We start from the raw sequence: 23,421 nt of genomic DNA, 5'->3' as shown, positions 1-23,421 counted from the left end.
GTCAGAGCAGTGACACAACTTCCGGTTGGTGAGATTCACCCGGGGGCTGGACGAAGCATCTGAGGACTGCGTCTGCCCACTCCGCCTTCAGATCTCGACTTACTGACTCAGCAAATTAATAATCCAGCCCTTCTGATTCAGTATTATCGCTGGGTCACTTGCCCTTCTGCTCTTCTGCCAGCTGATCAATTGTGTTTCTTAAACAGCCTTTTTTCCCTGGGTCAGAAATTGTGTCAGACCTCCAGCTCCGTGGTATAGCAAGGGGCATTCAGCCCAACCGCCTTACACACAACTCACGTTATTTTTTAAAAAATCCTCTATAGAGTGGGTGCTGATGGACCCATCATGCTACGTGTTATATATTTGCTTATTTATATAGGTTTTCTCTCTTTTGCCTCTCTCTTCTTGATAGAATTCCTGTCTTGGCGTAATCAGGTTTTCCATTTAATTCAAGTTATCCATTTAATCCAATCACTGTATGCACTTACTTTATATTTCAAACTTCCAGGCACTATGCTACGTTTGAGGAATAAAAGGGAAACTCGCTGTTCTCACAGACCTTCAGACTAGGGAGGTAGACAGATGTTAATTCCACTAACTAAAAATGTTACGAACGTGGGAAGTTTTGCATTTGCTATTTTAAGTAGATAGCAGTGCTTGTTGGCAATGTGTCAGAAAGAGGCGGTGAGCGCCGACTGGAGAGTTTATTCCGTGAGTAAATGACGCAGCTGCTGTAACATATATTTTCCTTCTAAAAAGAGTTGTGATTTCACTATTGTCTGCTTTGCTCTTGAAAACTGAGACTGGCAGGAAGCCTGGTATCACTGGACATTTATCAAGCGTGGCAAGTTTTGTTTGGTAATAGTGTTTCTTACAGAAAATTCTGTAATGTCAAAATGTTAGGATTTCTATGAAAAAAAGGGAAGAACTGCTGCTCTTTGATGATTGCCCTACACCAGGAACCTGCATCTCTTTTATCCTGGCTTTTGCCTGGAAAGTACACTTCCTGCCCCCATAGAGGAGACATCATTCTGGCCAGTGGCCTAAAGCTTATAAAGGAAAGACAAATGCTTCAGCAAAGTTCATTTCCCTGCTTTTTTTTTTTTTTTTGTCAGCCACAGAGTATGCCCTGGCCTTATTGGATGGACAAAATGAGGTCTGATGAACAACAAAAATATAGATGGTCATGCTCTGACTTATATGTGGAATCTCAAAAAAGGCCACAAATGAAACATATCTACAAAACAGAAACAGACTCACAGACAGAGAGAGCAAACTTATGGCGAACAGGGGGTAAAGGGGGCGGGGAGGGATAAATTGGGAGTTCAAGATCTGCACCTCTTGGGGAGTGAGGGAAGTGTTAGCTATCCTGATTGTGGTGGTGGTGTCATGGGTCCATATACGTCTATCAAAAGCCATCAAATTGTGCTTCTGAAATGTGTGTAGTTTACTGTCTAGGAATCAGACCATAACAAAGCTGTTTTTAAAAAATTACACAACATTTGAAAGAAAGGAAATATTTATTATCAAAATAAAAACAAATAATAAATGTTTAAAAATATATATATAGAGAGAGAGACAGATTGCGTCTAGGCCAGCAGCAGGCTCGGTTCATTGCCCCAGCGTTCATGGCCACAACAATGATGTTCAGTCTTTAGGCGCAGCCTGTCTACTCTCTCCACTTACCAAACATGGCCCTGGACGCCCAGAGGATTTTTTTTGACTTTTCCAAGACCACAGATTACGACCAGTCTCTCGTATTGACCGTGACCCTGTCCTCTGCCCACACCTGATTTTATGAGTGTACGCATTCTGTTCTCTCTAAGGAAATCGTTTTTGCTTTCATGCGTTGCGTTGGGCCGACTCCCAAGGGGAGGCACTAATGATTCTCCCCAGTAACTGCGCCCCTGGGGGGCTCCAGGCACAGGCCCAGCACACGCACGTGCTGCCTTGAGACAATGCGAGTCGTGTTGAGTCGGTGTCCATTCGTGTTAAATAGCAGGGGTCCGCCCTTCCAAAGGAGCGGGTGCACAAGCCTGCATGCGGCGGGACCTGGTGGGTGAAACGCTCGCCCTCTGAACCCCCCGGGGCGACGGCTGTGGGGGAGCTGCTCTCTCTTGAGAACACCACGTTGTATCTTACAGTGTTTTCTTGTGTTAAAAATATTAAAGCAAATCATGAAAAGCCTCAAGGCCCCAGAGCTGTGGGGAGGAGGGCTGCCCTTCTCAGAGCCCTCGAACAGACACGGGTCAGGAGGTGCCCACAGGAGTGGAGCCAGGCTGAGCGTCACCTCTGGGCACCCCTGGCGCCTGGAGGCTGTCTGCTGAGAGCTTGCCCATTCCCCTTTTCTTCGCATTTCTTGTTATTAGGTTTTTTTTTTTTTTTTTTTTAATGGAGGTGCTGGGGATTGAACCCAGGACCTCGTGCATGCTAGGCACGCGCTCTGCCATTTGAGCTATACTCTCCCCTACTTCTTCACGTTTCCTAAAAGCATTTTGGTTTTTTAAAATCTGTACGCCAAGAGCAACTTTTTTCTGTCAAATAAAAATGAGAAATAAAATAAAATAAAAATGAGAAATGTGGGGGGCAGGGGGCTGGAAGTCAGAGTTCAAAACCCCACAGTCACCAAGGGTGAAAATGGGGCTCCTTCCACAGACAAGAAGAAGATGAGGAACAAGGTCCCTAAAGAGGCCGCTGCCAAGGTCCCTGCTCCTCCCAAGGGCGGTGGGTCCAAGGCGGGGCCTGCACCACTGGCCAGGAAGACAGGCCCCAAGGTCCCAAGAAGGCCTGGCGTTCCCACCAAGTCTTCAGCATCCACAGTGGCCCGAGAGAAGGCAGAAGCCGAGAGATAAAGGCAGGGTGGAGACAGACTGAGATTCTGCTTTTTCATTCCCCTGAAAACCATCACTCTATTTCACTGCAACCTATTTATCAATAAAGACATTTTTCCCCCCAACCAAAAAAAAAAAAAAAAAAAAAATTCCACTTTCAGTGAAGCACACACACCCAGTCATCTTGGCTTTGGCAAACGGATGACCCCAGGGCCTCTGAGACCTGGGGCAGGGCCAGGTAAGAGCTGGCCATTGCCTCCCTCAAGGCACCCACTGGACACTGAGAGCAGCGCGGCTGGCCGTTACCAGCACTGTCTGCACGTGAATCCCCACGATCTAGGTCTGTTTCCTTCTGGAGTCTTTAACCAGAAACACAGGAGAGGGCTCAGATGCGGAAGGCGCTCCGGGCAGGTTACACACCTCAGCCGCCTCTGAGGGCTTTGCCTGCTCAGAAAGCTCAGGGACTCACACTGGGCTGTTGAGGAATGTGTGGCAAAGTTACAGAGTTTTGTGAAATTGGGCAAGTGAGTTTTTCTTGACTTCCGTTCCCTTATCTGCGTGGCCAGAGGGTTGGGCTGGATAGCAGAGGGCAGCCAGCTGAAACGGTGTTTCTCTCTGGATAGTAACAGGCGAGCAACACGGTGGATGAAACTCTGAGAAGGCTGTCGGGGGTCCGTACTGTGTGTTCAGATTATGTTTGTGGATCCGGGAGCAACTGCCAGGGTTTACATCAGTCAGCCCTTGTTTATCATCGTGCGCGCGTCATCCTGACCAGTGATTTCTCTGGAGATCGATGTGACAAGTTAAACCGTCTGGCATATTGCCTGCCCAGGCTTCTCAGAACGAGCATCAGAAGAAACACAGGCTTCATTTCAAAGAGGTGGTGTTTAGACCCAAATTTGACTTCATTTCAGGCATCTATAGGAGAAGGGATTTTTTTTCACCTTCACTTTCCTCAAGGTCAATTTCCAGACCGTGAGTGATGGAATCACCGACTATAAAGGCATTAGATTTTTTGTGTAGTCTTTTTTTTTTGTTTTTTTTTTTTTTTTTTTTTTAATGGCAGTACTGGGGATCGAGCTCCGGACCTCGCGCATGCTAAGCACACGCTCTTCCACTGAGCTATTTCCCTCGCCTTGTGATGAGGTCTTTTTTCCTCAGGGAGATGGAGATGAGCATAGCAGACATGCTTCTGATTTATGTTTCCTTGAATGTGTAAAATAAAGATGGGTTTCTTTCTCCATTCAACCGCCTGTTTTCCTATGAAAGGCTCCCTGTGTAGTTCAGAGGTCTGATATAAAGTGCAGGAATGTTGCCGGTTACACAGTGGATACAATCTGGCAAAATAAATGGAAACTGGGGGAATGCCATGTGATATGGTAAGTCAGTGTCGTTGTCTGTATCCTGTTCATCAAACCAAACCTGCAAGTTAACTTGGCTGCAGGTTCATTTGTGCGAGCAAATGGTCAACCAGGCGCCATCAGTAATCTGCTTGCTTGTGGGCAGAGGGAAGGTTCCAGTGAGGTGGCCGAGCATGTTCTGATGGGGTCTAATTCAACTGTAGTTCAAAAATCCTGTTGAAATGTGTCCACAGTTACAATTAATGTCCTCAGATCTAAATTTGTGCTTCAGATGACAGCGACTAACAGCTCAGTATTTTCCCATCGTGCTGGCCCCTGAAATCCCTTGGTCTGTCTCCTCGTACTGCAAAGCTAAGTTATGCTGCTTTTCAAAGGTTTCCTCCTGCTAAGAGTTTTGAAACTATGAAAATAATATGTTGTGGGCTATTAGGGACCCATAATGTGTCTTTGTTGGGGTCTTTGAAATAATATTTCTAGAAAGGGCAATAATTTATTTCTTTTTTCAGAAGGGTAGTTTTGAGGTCCTTTTCAACTTTTCCCCTCTCTCCACTTGAGAAGATTTCTATTATTACACCTTAGCCACGCAAGGCCATAAATCTATCCTACTGACCACGAGCCTATATGAACTATTGAGACACATCATTTTTCTTTGCGCCGTAAGCCGTGAAAATAAATGACACAATGACATTATAATTGATGCACTCCCAAGCCTGACACAGTCCTGCGTGGCTTCTTTTATCCTCATTTCATTTGCTGGAAGAAACCCTGAGGGTGAACAGGGGTAGGTAATTACAAAAAATCATGCCAGACCCACTTACGTAATTTTCCAGGAAAATGTTGAAATACAAAGTATCTAGAGAAAACATGATTCGGGGGAAAAAAACAATCTATGGAATTCACGTTGCCGTGGGAACACTCACAGCCCCCTTTAGTGAGCAGAGAGGCAGATGATCTGTTAAGTCCTTTTTCCTAATTGAATATAAACCTCATTAGTCATGCTAACTCACGGTTTGTTCCTGTTCTTGCTAGTTTTTGCATATTTTGTGATTTTTTTCCCATAGGCTTTAAGCCAAGAGTTTTTTCCATGGCCTGGAGGTTCTTCTTCCTGAATCTCTGGGTGTATTTGGTGTGTTAGGGGTTCACATGGCTGTTAGATTTTTTGTCCAGGGCAGGAAAGAGGTAGGGACCAGTGGGGACTCCTCAGTGAGTTCCTCGTAACATTGTTTTGATTTTTGAAACTTGCTCTTATATTAGCTATTAAAAATGATAAAAAAATAAACTCCACATGGCTGTTCCCTGCCCTTCATACTGTTGTCCCACAAGGGGAAGGGAAGAGACCCCAGTCTTTGTCATCCCCAAGTGATAAGAATTCAGATGAGAGACGGAACACGGTGTAGGGAAAGATTTTAAAGGTTTTATTTAGGAAAGAGAAGGCACCTCCAAGAAGGGGGGCGCAGGCTGATCCACGGGAGGGAAGTGTCGGGCTCTGTCTGCCCCCTCCTCTTGCACCCTCACTTAGAGGTGGTCTCTTGATTGATTGACAGCTCTTGCCTCTGGAGGGCTGAGTCATGCTCGTGCCCTTTTGTGCATGGCCTTACCCATGATGCACACAGAGAAATTCACACAGGGACTTAAGCCGCAATGCTAGGTATATTACAGCGCGCACTGGGTCGTGTCCAGTTAGGTCCTCACTACCTACCGCGCAGTCGCGGCTGTCGGGTTCTAACCGGTTTCTTGGTGGCACTCATTTAGAGGAAGTCAAGTCCCTTTATGCTGGAGGCGGGCACAATGCCACCTTCTGGACCCTCCTCCCTCTCCTCCACCTTAGCTGCCTGGTGCCCCCACTTATCTAACACCTAACAGTTATGGAAAGTTTCCATGTAGATGGATCTTTTGATCAAATACATATTATAGAGGAAGTTATGTGACTTGACGTTATAAATATAATTGAATTAAGGCAACTTGAACTCAGCCTTTTAGCCACTGACCTGTGGGCCTTTTATATTGTGGGAGCTTTTATACCTTCACGGTGGGAGGTAAGTTTGGCGGAAGATAAAAGGAGTCAAGGTGTTTTTGTTCTGTTACAAACATTGTGGAGTGTGTATTTTTTAAAAATCTCTTTAAAAAGTAAAGGCAATCAATGTAACAGGAAAACGCCAGAATCTTCCAGCAGAGATTCGTGTCGCTATGGTTACCGTCAGGAAGAGATGCTCTGAGGCACTGTGGTTTTTGGTGCTGGCCCCTGAATGAAGTGCTGATGCACTGTTAGTCAATTTTTGTCAAAAAAAATCCTTATTTTCTATAATTTTGCATGATCATGTGAGCTGCTTGTTCCCCAAATGTGTCTTTTACACATTTCTTTGATTATCAGAGAAGATGCTCAGTTAGATGAGGAGTCGGCTTATTAAAAAGATAAATATATACACAGTAAGTTTTGGCTTTCTCCTTATAGTAATGGAAAGAAAAAAAATAAAGGCCAAAAAGTTCTATTTATAACACAGAATTAAAAACATCGGCCCCCTGACAATGTTGACTATAATAATGGTAATGCAAATTTCAATGGAGAGAATTCTGACTGTTAACAGTTTAAGAATTCCACTCCTGTTGATTCTAATTTCAAAGAGATTTGATGGCTATAGAAATAAAAACCTTAATTCAGATAAAAGATGCTCCTGATTTTCAGCTTTATGTTTTAATTATTCCAGCCTCATCACAGTCTCCTTTCTCCCTCCCAACCCCGTTTCTGCCCACAAGACACCACCTGGACCTCAGTGCAGCATAACGGCTCCCACTCGGTCAGAGTCAAAGGATCGAATGGAGAAAGCCCCCATCCAGTGTTTTTCAAGTACGCAGCCGGCATGGACCAGCTCCAGGCCGTAACTGACCACGCAGACCGCTGCGAACAGGAGCTGACTTTCCACTGCAAGAAGTCAAGGCTTTCAACTGGCCACGGTGAGTCATTAGCGTCGTCAGCCGTCCTGGGCTGTGGTTCCCACAGGTCGCAGCGACCAGCCACAGAGGCGTGAGAACCTGTGTCCGTAGTGCCCAGGCCCCAGCCTGCAAACGACAGAGCAAAGAGCAAGGGCAATGTGTCGCTCTTTGCTCTATGCTGGGAACGACCTGAAGTTTCATTCCCAGACTTCCCAGACTCAGCTGGGCCCCTGAGCAGTAAAAGCCTCCTTGCTGGGCCCTAAGGATGCTCAGTGCTCATCCAGCGTGCGGGGCACTGACATCTTAGTTCTGTTTTATCTTAGGAGGGATGGCTGACAACAACATGGCTTAGGTATCTGCAGGTGATTATTTTTCATAGACGGAACACAGTTAGGGTCCAGGATAATTAATCAGGGAGTGATGGTGTCATCTGCTCCTTCACGCAGCATAATTGCTAATAGTTCATTTTTCACATCTTCCCGACTTTTGAACATTCCTATTTTGGTTTCGTATTTTCTTCCTTTGAAATACCTCATTTTGTCAGAATGTGCACCTTCACTGCCTTCATGAAATGACTTGGTTTTCTGGAGGCTGGCCTGTCCCCTCTCTGATCAGGCATCTGGGTAGTGGAATGAGCAGGAAGAGGCAGGCAGGTCCTCTGAGTTCAAGCTCGTAGCCTGTCACTCGGCAGCTGCGGGACTTAGGAAATCATTTCATCTTTCCAAGTCTACAGGGATAAGACACTAACCTTGCCAGAACTTAATTGTACAACATCTATAAATCGCAAGAAGTAAATGCTCCTCCTTTGCCTCTCTCTAGTTTATCGCATTTATAGTCAGTGCTAAAGGGTTTAGAACTTAATAATAGTTAGTTGCTGCCAAATAGATCACTGAACTAAAGTTGTATGTTTCCAGAAGAATAAGAAAGCTGCCTCCAGGAGAGTAAATTATTATGGGTTGTCTAACAAGGCGAAGACAGAGTAGCGTTGGGATCAACCACTACCAAAGTCGTTAAACAAATGCACCCAGTGAGTCAGGGAGCAAACTCTTACAAACTAACATACGGTCTGTTCCAGAACCTGGACACCACCCAGATCAGTAAGGGATTCCCACATGGAGGGGTCGTGTCTGCCTATTGATCTGCAAGTGATTACTCCATTGTTAGCCCTTCGATGTAAATACATAAAACAGCAACAACAGAAACCACAAGAAATATGTAAACAAGTATTTAATTGGGGCTAGGAGAAAAGAAAAAAGACTTTTACTCAACACCTGCTAGAGAAACAAAGTAAGGGACTTCATTATCAATGCGTGCTCAAGTTATCTGCATTTCCTATATGCTGCTACTGGAGAATTTTTAGTATTAACTTAATTTAGACAAATTCAGTAGAGACCTACATATTTCCAGAAGTGCTTAATTCAGGTAGAGATGGAGTTGGCGCATAGTGTAGCCTTGCACACCTTAAAATCATTGCATTAGTTTGCTCGGAGTTATCCGTAGACACGCATGGGTGTGCAGAGCTTTGATGGTGCCGTTGTGTGGGAGGAGTGAAAACAAGAAAGCCCTGGCCTGGACGCCTCTCTAGGTGGTTGCAACGTGGACACAGCACAAGGGGACTGCAGTCGGGGGCACAAGTAACTTAGGAATTTTGCAGGGTAGACTGAGGGATGTCCATCAAAATTTAGTTTTATCTCAAGAATCTTCCACTGTTCACATTCTCAGAAGTTATCCGGAAATTGATCATTTTTTTTTCTAACTAACTAATAATGCAGGTGTTAATCGTGAGAGGAGATTCAGCAAGTCTGGGGTCTCAGGGCAACAGCTCCTCTGTCAGTTTTGTTTTCTAAGAAAGCTGGGGAGCCAGGAGCAGCGGACCTAAGACCTCTCTAGGGTCCTGGGACATTTTTCCTTCGGCATCTTTAAGGTCTCTGGTTTACAGATAGTTTCAGGGTATACGGTTACTAAAGAGTAAGTGTTTCTAGGAAAGACTCCGGTCGTCATATGTGAATGCCTAAGGTCACGGATGACTGTGGCTGTGGCTGGAAAGAAGAGCAGTGACCCATGGGCTAAATAACTTGGGAGGTGGAGTCCACGCGCCCTGGTCCTTAATATCTTGCCTGTTCTTTTCATTTCGGCCTCTAATTCTTCTTCATTCTCCTTAGTCATTTCTTATGCAGATTCTCTAGGTTACTCTAAGGAATCTTGAATGGAGCCAAGTGCACTTTTAACCTTTAAAAACCCTTGGCTGGTTCTTATTTTAGAGAGAAGATACACAGTCGTGCATCTGTGTAGAACGATTCCTTTGCTCTTCAATCTGTGCAAGGATGTGTCGAATTTGGAAAAATCTCTTTTAAGTCTCTGTTAAGGCAAAAAGATTGTCCATCTTGCACCCCCTAGAGATAAAATTTCAACACATTAAAAAAAAGAGAGAGAGAGAGAGAGATGGTTCATATTGATTTCTTGGCACACGTCTCACCCACTGGGCCTGCGGTGAGTGGTAATGAATGCAGTCGATGTGTTTACAAGCGGAGAGGTTGTCAGCAGAAGCAGACGTTCCATTGACGAGGAAACCATAATGAGCAGTGGCGGTTGTAAGTGAGGGAGAAACTGTTTCAGATTCTTGATGGGGGCCTGATGGGGACGACTGAAGAGCTTGGAAGAGCACATTACATCGGACAGGCATCTCTGCACAGCCGTGATCTGAGGTCACTTCTGGTCCCGCCCCGCCCCGCCCCGCCCCGCCCTGCCCCGCCCCGCCCCGCCCTGACTCTGTTTACTAGGGACTCCTTCCCCTCCCCCCTCCCATGTGCTCCGCCTTTGCTGATCATCCTCCCCCAGGGGCGCTGTAATGCTTCAGCAGCTTCTTTAGCCTAAATGAGCAGTCCTGCAGGGTTGAGGTGGCCTCTGGCCCTGTCACTTACTTATGCGTTCCACTGAGGAGGGGGTTGTGCTGAAGAACTGAGCTGTCGTTGTCTCCATGTTGACCAAACCAAAGACACACCTCGGGCATGGAGAAGGCTTTTCAATGCCGTTTCTTTAGTTTCCAAACACAGAGCAGCACGTGTCTCCAAGAAACTCTTAAGACACGATAGGAAGTACCAGTGTTTTCAGCTAAGAAATTCAGTGAAAGAAATCCCAGGTTCGCAGAATAACTTAAAAGTTTTCAGTGGCAGTTAGGATCTCAAACAGATTTTAAATTCAGTGTAGACATTACTGTTTTTTTTTTATAGCAATTCTTTCTTGAATGTTATTTTCAAATCAATTACATAATTGGAATCGTCAAGAGAAATATGTAAACACCATGCCTGAATGAGTTAGGGACAGCTTGCTTGTTTTCTAAGATAAGGAAAAAAAAATATGGTGCCAACGTAAGTCTTGACATTAAAATATATTTTGAAAACAGTTGGAAGCCCTCTTAAAAATGACCCTATTGCATAGTTAAAATGTGCTCACTTCTAAATAGTCCGTCTCTCTGCGTTTTCAATAGAGGGAAGTAAAGGAGCTGTATTGGGGAGGCAGGCAGTGGGGGGCAAAGTAGGTGTCACGTTTCTCATACTTGTCTTTCAGATGGAACCCCAGTGAGCTGGTGGGTTGGAAGAACCAATGAAACACACACTTACTGGGGAGGTTCTCTGCCTGATGCTCAAAAATGTACTTGTGGATTAGAGGGGAACTGCATTGATTCTCAATATCACTGCAACTGTGATGCTGCTCGCCATGAATGGTGATTTCCATATAATTTCCCTGTGCAAACTGTCATTTTTTTTTAATTGCTTAAACTGTGTACCTTAGGCAGACATGGAACACGACCGCGCAAGGAGCGCAGACTATTCCCTAGCGAGTTACGAGTCTAAGCGTTGGTGTGTACGATATAATTCACCTGAAGCTGACTGTGTTAAAGTAGCTATTTCTGTTTAGCTGTGAATAACTAATCAGGCCCATTTTATTTTCTAATAAGACAAAATAGGAATACCAGATTAATGTTCCTCAATCGTTGAAAGCGAAAAAAATTGGACTTCTGAAAGCTGGGTTAACCCGGTTAATAGGACCACCCCATGGGGGAGCCAGTGTTGTTTGCTGAGCTTTCTAACATCCAGCTGTTTTTTTAAATGGCCACGTAGGGGAGACCAGACAAGGCTTTGAGTCTGTGGAAGGGGAAATACAGAACACCAAGCTGTCCATGCACCTGGCGTTCTCAGAAGGCTACAAATCCAAAGAAAAGGTGGCTGAGGACAATTATTTCATTTTCTACCTCTGGGTAGGAAACAATAGTCCCCTGAAAACTCATGTCTGCAGACCTGCCTTCCCACAGATTTGGGGCCCAAATTTACACGACCTGGATGGTCCTTGAATGAAATGAACATGGGCACAGGTTGGCAGCACCCAGAGCCCATCCTAGGATCATGGGAAATTCTTCCTGGAGGCCTGCCCTCCCCCTTCATGCGGGCATCACCGGATTCCCGCAGATGAAACGTCACCCGGCGTCAGCTCACGGTCCGGGGTCACACAGCACCGCAGGAGAGGGGTGGGCGGCAGAAGAGACCACCAAGGTCAGATTCATGGAAATCCCAGGTAATGGATACCTTAAAAAATAAGTAAGTAAGTAAATAAATAAGTGAGCTATTTGAAAAATAAAAACTGAAACTGAAATATGAGAAAGCTATCGGATACTGCTGACAAAGACGACTGTGGTTTACAAAAGAGTCAAAGGATTGTTCATTGAATGATTAATTGTCAGTGATTGTCATCATTGAAATTGTAACTCTTGTGGATCAGATGCTAGACCCAAGTGATGGAAGAACTCGTGAAATGGCACGTATGTGTGAGTGAATGGCACAGAACATACAGAGCAGAGACAAGCAAAATGGGGACGAGGAAAGCAGCGACATGGAGGGGAGGTGCGGGCAAGACCGAAAGAGAAGATTTGCGATAATTAAGAAGAGGTGACACGCAAATAGCTGAGACTTTTCCCGAGTTGAGAAAACACTGGAACACCAGGCAGGATACATAAGAGTAAATCCGTGTCTAGACACACCGTGGTGAAATCAAAGAACACTAACGAGAATGTGAAAAGGAGTGGGGATGAAAGCGAGAATCTTGAAGGGAAAGATGGCCCGCTGACCTCCCCGAGCAGCGCAGGACCCAGCCCACGGACGGCGGACCTTCCCCTCACAGCCCGGGAGCCGCACAACTGTCAAACTCCCAGGGCTACCCAGCTGACACTTTCTTAAAGTGGAGTAAAATGAAGATCCAGACAGACAGACACTGAAGAAATGTACCACCAGCCGACCCACAAGAGGAATTTTTAAGAATGGTTTTCATTCAATATCTTGTAGTAACTTATGGTGAAAAAGAATCTGAAAACAACAACAAAAATAATGGTTTTCAGAATGAAAGAAGGTGATCTTGTAAGGAAGGTCTCAGTTAGAAGCAGAAATATCGGGGGAAAAAATTTGTAAACGTAGAGGTTAAAAAAAGAAAAGCGGTAAATACTAGACACCAGTAACATAGGACTGTGGGCATGAAATGGAAACATCAGTGAGCAGTCAGATCCGATGGACAAAGGTGATTGTGGTTTCCAAAAAGAACTAAAATAATGCTTAGAAATGAAACTATTCTTGAAATTTAAAACTTGTTTTGTAAATACTTACTAGAATTAACTTGCTTAAAGTGTATATGTGAAAATTTTAAGTCCGACCTCTAAAGAATCAAAACAGCATGTAATATTCAAATCAGTAGCAGGAAGTAAGAAACAAATGGGATTTTAAAAACTTCCTTAATAAACAGAAAATAGGAATGAGACTTAAAAGGAAGAAAAGAAAGCAACAAGTACAGAAGAAGATAAAAATGTATGAGTAATCATGCTCAATAAATGTGACAAAAGTAACCATTTAAATCCAGATGTCATATTGAATTACGAACAAATGTATCTTGTTTGTATACACCAAGAAATATTGAAAGTAAAGTGCTAAAAAAAATTACTAGGCAAGTATACACAAAAGTAAGTAAATTTTTTAAGGCTTTTGCATGAACAAAGATCACTATTACTGTATAATCGTACTTTTTAATTTTAGTAGGAAAAATCTAGCAGTCCTAAACTTGTATGCTTCTAATACAAATGACTCAAAATGTCTATAGAAAAACAAATTGTCAGAACTGAAAGAAGAAATTCACAATCAACCATGAAAAGAAGAGGCTTAAACATTCATCTGTTTGTAATTGGTGACTCACGTGGCAGAAATTAATGAGGATATAGAATATTTTCAAATGAAACTGATGACTTGGTTTGTTGGGCACATACATTTGTAGGATACAGAATTTTCTCAAGCACATATGGTACAGTTTTGCAAACTGATTTTCCCAAAACTCAAAAGATTTTTTACAGCAGTTGTTATCATATGGACAGTTTCTCTGATTACAATGCAGTTAGTTACAAATGAGTAATAGAAAGATAAAGATTATATATGAGGCAATTCAGAACTACAGTTGGAAAGACTGGGAACAAGGAAATAAAGAGTACATTACTCATAAAAAATATGGTTGTCTACAAAGCAAAACCAAGACAATATACGGAAATATTATTGAAATTAATGAGAGTTTAGTACGTTTACTTACTGAATCCTAGAATAACTGGATTCTTATCAAGAATATTTGACTATAAGAAACGACTATAAAAACCACTTGCAAAAGCAACAAAAAGAGTGTAACACCTTGGAACAAAGATAACAAAAAATTGCAGGACTTTTATGGGAGAGACCTCATAAAACTTGATAATGAAAATACAAGAAGACCTAAATAATTGGAGACGTCACACTACTGCCATGAATAGGAAAATTAAGTATCTTTCCTCCAAAGGAGCTCCTGGTTTCCATTTAATTCCAAACAGATGCTAAACATCTCTATTTTTGTTTTGGATGGTAACAAACTGGCTCTAAAACTTGTATGGAAAAGAATGGTGCATGAGAAGCTAAGACAATTCTGAAGATGGAAACATGATGGGGAGATCAGCCTTTTCAGACACGAAACACTTCTTCAAGTGTTACGATGCCACACTTATCAATATAGGGTGGGTCTGCCAACGGGATATGCAAGTAGAATAACAGAACCCAATAAAGAACCTGGAAGCTTTCAAACCATGTAATTTTGGGTGATGAAAATGCTGTGTCACCAATCCCTCTTTCTCTCAAACAATTATAAAACTTAAATGGATCCAAAGCAGCTTTTCACAGCAACTCAAAGTAGTCAAAGCTCCCTTAGACCTCAAAAGTCTACTGAGAAACAATGAACAGTAAGAACCATTTCCAGAGCATTAACAACTAAAAACCAAAAAAAAAAAAAAAAAAAAAAGGTGGTCTTGGAAATTCTCTTACTGAATGTATAAAACTGTTGCAAGACATTTTCAGGCCCAGATATCCATGCCATCTTTGCAAATTTAGGGGAAAAACTGAGATGCAAGAAGGAAACTGAGATATAACTCCTAATGAGGCGGTTGTGAAGGAGTCTGGTGGCCGTTGCATAGAATATCTTACATAAAGCATGGGCAGCTGGGAGTGACCTGTACTAGTAAAGAATTTTTAAATAAGAACTGTTTAAAATTTTCTCAGATTTAGGAAGATACTTTGCAAACAGCAAAATTAAAAAAAGACTTGATTATAATATCTGCCTTAATACATGCTACATCAGTATGATTTTTTAAAAAGCGTTTTCAGGGCTCTGTATGCATTGTCAATGTTAAAAACAGAATTAAGGTGTAGCTTTTTAGGACGTTAAAAAGTAATGGCTTTTAAAAGATGCTTTAAAATTCAAAGATCCTCAGTGATTAACTAATATCCTTACATTTTTCCTCTAAGATGGGTCTATCAAAATAGCAATCATGGAAATTAAAGGGCTAATTTGGAACATTTGCTGATATTTAATACCAGGAATTAATCTAGTGTATTACCCCCATGTTTATAAGAGAATAAATTTCCAGACTGACATACCCCCGTAATCCAGTGGCACCTTCCAGCATGTGACCCCATTCCCAACAAAGCCAGGTGTTCTGTGTTTGGGATGATCTGCCTTTTTGCTCCCAAAAGCAGGAATCTTAGGGGCTCAGCCAGATACAGCCATGTTGTTAAATTTAGTCTGACTCTTTGAAGCAATCTGAATCAAAAAAACTGTTTCTTAACTGTCAGGGTTTTAGTTCACATTTTTCGTATTTCACCACATGCACTTTCTTAAAAGTTTTAAACAAAATACAAATCTTAGTAATTTTACATTTTCTATCTTAAAAGAATGTTCTGATGCCTAAGCAGAATTGGAATGATTAACTCTTAAGTTATGCAGATTTTTTGTTGTCTGCAATGTGAAACTGCTAATTTTTTGACCCACGAAAGCAGCGGTTTCAAATGCTCCCATTTATATACACAGAAGTGAGTGGTGGCTTTGTAAATTGTTAAGAATGAAAACTTACTAGGTTCTGCACAGATATAGGGTGATAAATCAGAACGATAAATCAGACAAACTATTATTTGTCCATACATCGAAAATACATATGTAATTGAAGTATGCAATAAAAAATATGAACACTTTACAAAGTTTCGAGAAACCTTCCTACTTTGTCCAGAGAGGACAATGACGGTGCAGCCAGTTTACTAGCCAGGCACCCCGGCTCCTGTTCCAGTCTATGAGTTGGAAGCATAGGTATTAATATGCCCCCAAATAGTCACATGAAGATATTTTTATATTGTTATTGCTATTATTTATAACATTCACTAGGTTTTTAGTGGGCATTGATGATGGTTTTTATGTCCCCAGCCCCAACATACAGGGCCTGGCAAATAGATGTGCAGTAAGTGTTTGTTGAATGAATGGATGATGGTAACCATTGACAAAGCCCTTGCCTATGTATTGTCCCATTTATTAATGTTGAGAGTGTATTGTATCACATCTTCATCGTGGTTTTGAATCCGTATTTTGTTTTGCTTTTGTTTTTAAATTTATAGCTTCAACAAATGACTCATAACCGCAGTAGGAATTCCTAAAACTTCAGTAAGAAAGAAGTCCAAGAATTGAGAACCTAAATCTTGTCAGTCAGGTGGTTTTGTTTGTTGTTTTTTTTGCTTTTTTTCTTTTATGAAGGCAGATTGTTTTCGCCTGTGTAAGTTCTGCATTTAAGTATTACACAGTGGCTGAATTGCAAAGAGCGGTGCCTTCTTTCTTCTCTGTGGTCACGTAGATGAACACTGGTCTCTGCTCCTTAGATGACCTTATTCAATATATTTACTATGTAAGTGTTCAGACGAACCGTTTGATTTCCCTACTGTTATGTATTTACAAAAGTTAGCTTAACACCTCTTGAACTGCAGTAACAGACAATTACTTATCCGTTCATCATTCAGAATAATGTCAGGGTGGTTGTGTTTGTCTTCTAGGACCAGCGACACGGTGGTCCTTTCCCATAAGGAGAAGCTGCCGGTCACTCAGATTGTGATGAGAGACACGGGACGACCACATTCTGAAGTGGCTTATGCACTGGGGCCTCTGCTCTGCTCAGGGGATAGTAAGTAGTGGCAAGAGGAACCGTCTTGTCCCCTGCATGTCAGTGTTTTATGAGAACTCTAGCTGCACGGGTTCATGAAAACACTACACTGATCACCTCTACTTCATTAAGAATGCATTCACTTTATAAAAGAAGTGTATATTGTTAATGTCATTGAGAAAAAAATCTATTACCTCTGGATTATGTGTCTTTTATATGGCATTTACTACTGCTGTGAAGACTCATGGGATCATCTGAAATATCATATCACGTGTTCAGCAAATATCTCATATCTATGTACTAGGTATAAGGCACTTACCTGAGTGCTGAGAGGCCCAAAATTGGTAAGATAATGAGGAAATGAGATGACAGACCCCTTCAAGGGCACCTGTTCATTAATGCCTTCTGAATGTTTACATGGGAAGCCTCCTCTCTCCTACCTACCCCTCCAACTGCACCTGGATTTCTCGCGTCTCCTTCGCTTCCCCAAAATAGCTGAGATGAAATATGTGAGTTCTACCCTTAATTTCCCTCCTTCTAGTCACTCTTGAGTATCAGACCTTCTCCAGCATCGCTCCCCAGAAATTGCTTTTCTCCAGCTCACCAATGAGATCTCGACGTTGCTAAATCCAGGTGTTATTCTCAGATCTAATCTGGATTGACCTGCCAGCAACTTTGGATTCCTCTTGTGATTCACTCTCCTTTGATTCACCTTCTTTACTTGGTGGCCAGCATGCCACAAAAGTCTGGTTTTCCTCCCTCCCTTGTCTCCCCAGCTTTCCTGCATCTCACCGGTGGGATGATGTTGGGGTTCCCCAAGGCTCTACCCTCTGCTCTCTCTCCTCTCTGCTCTCCATTGGGGGTCTTGTCCCGTCATCTCATGGCTTTAAATACCACGCTGACATCAAATGACCCCCACTTCTACACCTATGCCCAGCCTCCCCGAGCTCCCGACTCCTGCGTGCAGCTGGCTGTTCTGTGCTTCTTCATTCCAGCTGGCATTTCAAACTCAACTTGTCAAAAAAAGAGAAAGAAAACATTTCCACAGCAGCCTTCCCCAGCTCAGTGCTTGGCAACTCCATTCTTCTTCCGGTTGCTCCTTAGACTGAAGTCCACGGGATGGGCTAAACAGCAGATTTGAGATGAAACCGTCAATGATCTTGAAGACAGATGAATAGAAATTATCAAATCTGAACAATAGAAGGAAAAGGGATTGGAAAAAAAAAATGAACAAGGCCTCAGGGACCTGTGGGTTAATAATAAGATATAACATTCATGTAATTGAATTTCCAGAAGAAGAGAGGAAGGAGTGCTGATGCTGAAAAAAAAATTTGAAAAGATAATGGCTGAGCACTTTGTAAGTTTGGTGAGAGAGAGACTTGAGAGGTTGAATGAAGCTGAAACAGGATGAGCTCAAAGAAATTCACATCTAGGTGTATCATAATCAAACTGCTGAAAACTAAAGACAATGAGAAAAATTTTGAACTCAGCCAGAGAGGATAATGATACATTGCCTGTGGGGAAACACCGATTCAGATAATAGTGTTTTCATCAGAAATACAGAAGACAGAAGGAAGTGGCAAGAAATTTCTCAAGTGCTGGAAGTAAAGAATTGTCAGTCCAGAATTCTGTATTCAGAAAAAAAAAAAATCCTTCAAGAATGAAGGTAGAATTTTTTAAAATTTCGAATGAAAGAAAACTAAAATCATTTATGGCTAGAGGCATCCTTTAAAAGAATTTCTGAAGGAAGTTTTTTAGATAGAAAGGAAATGATTTTCATAAGGAAGTTTGGAACTTCAGGAAGAGAAAAATCAACATTAGAAATGATAAATACCTGGGTTAATTTAATAGATGATTCTCCTATTGAGTTGTATTAAATATAGCTGAGGATTGAAAGCAAAAAATACCAAATTATTTCACAGGGTTTTTTATTTTATGTAAATGTAATAAACGTAGCAAGAATAACATAAGCAGGATTAGGTAAAGAGACAAAACTGTTGTCAAGGTTTTTACAAATCACTTGAAGTTGTTAAAATATAGATTCTAAGCAGATTGGGAAAGGTAATATATATTGTAATCCTTAAAAAAATTAAGAAACTGCTATAGGCAAATACAAATAGAATACTGAAAAATGTTTAAATAACCCAAAATAAGACAGAAAAGGGGAAACAAAAGAACAAAAAATGAGAGCAAATAGGAAAAATAATAAAACTAAATCTGTCATATCAACATTTGAATTGAATGTAAGTGGTCTAAATAAATGAATTAAAAGACAGATTGTAATGACAACTATATACTGTCTTCAGGAAACTCAATTCAAATATAATGATATAATAAAAGGAAATGATGAAGAAAAATATACTATGCAAACATGAATTTTAAAGAAAGCTGGAGTTTCTATACTAAAATCTTTGCTTGAAAGCAAATAAAACTGATGGATATAAAAAAGGACTAGTAAGACATAAGAATCTTAAATGTGTATGCTAATAACTGAGCTTCAAAATATGTAAAGGAAAAATCCATTATTTTAATTAAAGAATTCTCCTCTTTCATAGAGAAAAAATCAGCAAGGATATAGAAGACCTGAATGTCACCACAAACCAAATGAATCTAACTGACATTTATAGAACACTCTACCAACAGTAGAATGTGTTCTTTTCAAATGCACATGAGTTTTTAACACAGATACAGCATGTTCTGTGTTATAAAACAAACTTTAGCAAATATTAAATGACTTAAATCATACAAAATACATTCTCTGACATAATTGCATTAAATTGGAAATAACAAAGATAGTGAGAAAGTCTCCAAACACTTAGAAATTAAACACTGAACTATTAACACATGAGTCAAAGACAATGTCTCAATAGATACTATAAAATATATTGAACTAAAGTGAAAATGAAAATACAGCTTGTCAAAATTGCCAGTATGCAATTATAGCAGTGCTCAGAGGGATATCTATGGCATTAAATGATTATATTATGAAAGAAAAAAATATTTGAATTCAATGGGGCAAGCTTTCACCAAAAAAAAAAAAGCTAGAAAAAGAAGACAGAAATAAACCTAAAGCAAGTAAAAAGAAGAGAATTAATAAAGACAAGAATAGAAATCAGTTAAATTAAAAGAGCACATAGAGATCTATGAAAACAAAAAATGATTCTTTCAAAAATCAATGAAGTTGATAAACCCCTAACACTATCCAAAAAAAGAGAAGATAAAAATTACCAGTATGAGAAATGGAAGTTGTGGCAACACTACAGACCCCACAGACATCAGCAGTATAATAAAAGTACACTGCAAACAACCCTACACATATTAATTCTAAACATAGGTGAAATGGACCAATTCCTTGAAAACCAGGAACAGCCAAAACTCACTCTAGATGAAACATACAACTGAAATAGGCCTCACAGTATTAATGAAATTGAATTTGTAATTAAAAACCATCTGAGAAAGAAGTCCAGACTGAGATGGTTTCACTGATGGACTCCACCAAAGAAATAATCCTATATCTACACAATTTCTTCCAGAAAATAGAAGAAATTCTTTCCAACATTTTAAGGAGAACATGACTCTGATATCCAAACTAGACAAAGAAAGTGCAAAAAATGATAACTACCTGTAATATTATCACCAACACAGATGCAGAAATCCTCAACAAAACATCAGTAAATAATCTAGGAAAGCACACACCACCACCAACTGCAGCTTATCCTAGGATGCAAGACTGATTCAGTATTTGGAAATGAATCAGTGTAATCTACCATATTAACAATGTAAAGAAGAAAAATCACATCAGATGCTTTTTGTGTATCAGTATGAATGCAATAATTTGAATTATGATAAATTCAACATGATAATTTATATCATGATAGCACTCACAATAAAACTCTTAGCAAACTAAGAGTACAAGGGATATTCTTCAGGCTAATTAATGGTTAGCTGAACAAAACAGCTAACATCATAATTATTGATGAAAAACTGAATGCTTTCCCCCTGAGACTGAGAACAAGATAAGGATATCCAGTCTCACCACTTCTATTCAACAACTTTTATCATACAGGAAGTTCTAGCCAGTGCAATAATGTAAGAAGGAAAGTAGGTGCATACAGATTGGAAAGCAAGAGAGAAAAGTCTATTTACAGATATTCATATGATTGAATATGTAGAAAATCTCAAAGAATGTGAAAAACAAACAAACAAACAACTATTGGATCTTATAAATGAGCTTAACAAGATTACAGGATACAAAGTCAATGCTAACAAATCAATCATATATGTTAGCAGTGTACAATTGGAAATTAAAATTTATAAAGCAATATGATTCTTAATAGCTCCAAAGAATATAATACTTAGGTATACATCTAACAAAAACATATATAAAATCTGAAAACTAAAAAACACCTAAATACTGAAGAAAGGAATCAAAAAACCTAAATAAATGGAAAGAAATACTGTGTTCATGGATTGGAAGACTCAACATAGGGAAAGATGTCAACTCTCTCCACGTTGAACACCCACTTCACCATAGAGATTGTAAGAATGGCAAATAAACCCACGAAAAGATGTTCAACATCATTAGCTATTAGGGAAAGCAAATTAAAACCACAATGAGATACTACTACGCACCAATTTGAATTGCTAAAATAAAAAATTAACAACAACAAATGCTGGTGAAGATATGAAACAATTATATCTCTTATACATTGTTGATGGGAATTAAAAAATGATATGGCCACTCTGGAAAACTATTTGGCAGTGTCTTTTGAAGTTAAACATATACTTGGCATATGATCTAGAAATTCTACTCCTGGGAATTTACCCTAGAGAAATGAAGACATATTCACACAAAAATCTTTGCACAAATGTTTATAGCAGCTCTATGTGTAACTGATCAAATCTGGAAACCACTCTAGTGTTCTTAAATGTGGGCAAATAAACTGTAGCATATCCATGTGATGGAATACTATAGAGCAGTGTAAAAGGAACAGCTATTGACATGCAACAATTCAAGTGAGTCTTGAAGGCTTTATATTGAGTGAAAGAAGCCAACCTCAAAGTGTTGCATACTGTCTGACTCCATTTACACACTATTTGGAAAAAGCAAAACTATACGGACAGAAACTAGCTCATGATTGTCAGGGCTTAGGGGTAGGTGGAGAGTGTGAATATAAGGGAATAGTAGGAGGGAGTTTTTTGAAGTGATAGAAATGTCCTTTATTCTGATTTTGGTGATGGTTACACAAATCCATGCATGTATTAAAATGTATACAACTGCATGTTCCCCAAAAGTCAATTTTCTTCTATGATAATTTTAAAAAATAATACTGTTTTAAAAAATCCACAGACCATTTCCATAGTGATTATCCCCCCACTCAGTCGCAGCCGTGTCCAGAATCTTAATCCTCAAAGGAATCACTATTTGAATGTTCATGTCTTGGCTACATGTTCAGAAGAACAATTAATGCACTGAATGGTTAAAAAAATGCTAGAAATATAAAATGTCATTGTGATTTGTTTCGTTTCTTTGTTATTTTCACTGTCCTTTTTGCTTTTTGTCAACAGAGTCATTTTGGAATGCGGCTTCCTTCAATACCGAGACCTCGTACCTTCACTTCCCTACGTTCCGAGGAGAGCTCACTGCGGATGTGTCTTTCTTTTTTAAGACCACAGCTTCCTCTGGGGTGTTTATAGAGAATCTGGGGATCACAGACTTCATCAGACTCGAGCTGCGGGGTGAGTTGTCCCCTCTGGACAAAGCCATTGGTCATTCAGCAATTAGCAGCCACCCGTTTAGTAAGCTAGCTCCTGATAAATTACCATGCCTCCTTGGTCAGTTGTATTTCTTTATTAAATGCTAAAATTCTATGATTTTAAATAATTACTTTTAACAGAGAGTAAACCAGTTATTTGTGAAACACGCAACAGTCTCTCCAATTCCTTGCTGTCTTCATTCTATGTGCAATCAAGGTATTAAAGCAATCTAGTCAGATAGCTACTCACTAAGTCACAGAAGCATTTGATTTTATTGACTATTCACATTGTTTATTTATGTAGGCAGAACTTAATTCCTTACTGTCTGAATTTCACATGGTGTTTTTAAAGCTATATTTAATCCCCCTTTATTTTTAATGGGTTTCAAACATTTTTTAATTGTAGTTGATTTACAACATTGTTAGTTTCAAGTGTATAGCAGTGATTCAGTTACACATATATATGTATATATCTGTATTCCTTTTCCCTTTTTCCATTGTAGTTTATTACAAGAAATTGAATATAGTTCCCTGTGCTGTACAGTAAAGTCTTGCTGTTTTACTATTTTATATATGGTAGTGTGCATCTGTTAACCCCGTACTCCCAATTTATCCCCCCTTCCCCTTTGATCATTGTTAAGTTTGCTTTCTATGTCTGCGAGTCTGTTTCTGTTTTGTAAGTAAATTCATTTGTCTTTTTTAGATTCCACATATAAGCGATATCATGTAACCTTTGTCTGTCTGACTTACTTCACCTAATATGAAGATCTCTAGGTCCATCTGTGGGCCATGGTTTCTCTTAAACCACCTATAAATAAACTCACACACATGAGTAGATAAAATGACAGTTTTATTTCTATAGGCGAATATCTCTGCTGCTTAAGGCTTAGCAAGATAAATAGCAAACTCTGAGGAGAAATGTGTTAAAATCAGTTTTGCTTTTCTTTCTCTGGGATGCAGACTTATCTCCCCCCCACCCCCCCCCAACCAACTCAGAGTGACATTTGTCCGCATCAGTG

General features: G+C 40.4%; 1 protein-coding gene across 2 annotated transcripts in view; it reads left to right on the top strand.

Annotated features, from left to right (window-relative positions):
- Window positions 1-23,421, top strand: part of LOC105065449 (contactin-associated protein-like 3) — a 148,689-nt gene that overhangs the window by 104,886 nt on the left and 20,382 nt on the right. For both annotated transcript variants that reach the window (XM_074355565.1, XM_074355566.1), the window contains 4 exons: window positions 6,947-7,144; window positions 10,691-10,847; window positions 16,540-16,667; window positions 22,215-22,385. In XM_074355565.1, coding sequence (XP_074211666.1) covers window positions 6,947-7,144; window positions 10,691-10,847; window positions 16,540-16,667; window positions 22,215-22,385 — 654 coding nt within the window. The remainder of the gene's footprint in view (window positions 1-6,946; window positions 7,145-10,690; window positions 10,848-16,539; window positions 16,668-22,214; window positions 22,386-23,421) is intronic.

The sequence above is a fragment of the Camelus bactrianus genome, chromosome 31 (genome assembly GCF_048773025.1).
Source record: "Camelus bactrianus isolate YW-2024 breed Bactrian camel chromosome 31, ASM4877302v1, whole genome shotgun sequence".
NCBI lineage: Eukaryota > Metazoa > Chordata > Mammalia > Artiodactyla > Camelidae > Camelus > Camelus bactrianus.
This window is presented reverse-complemented; position numbering and strand designations above follow the sequence as displayed.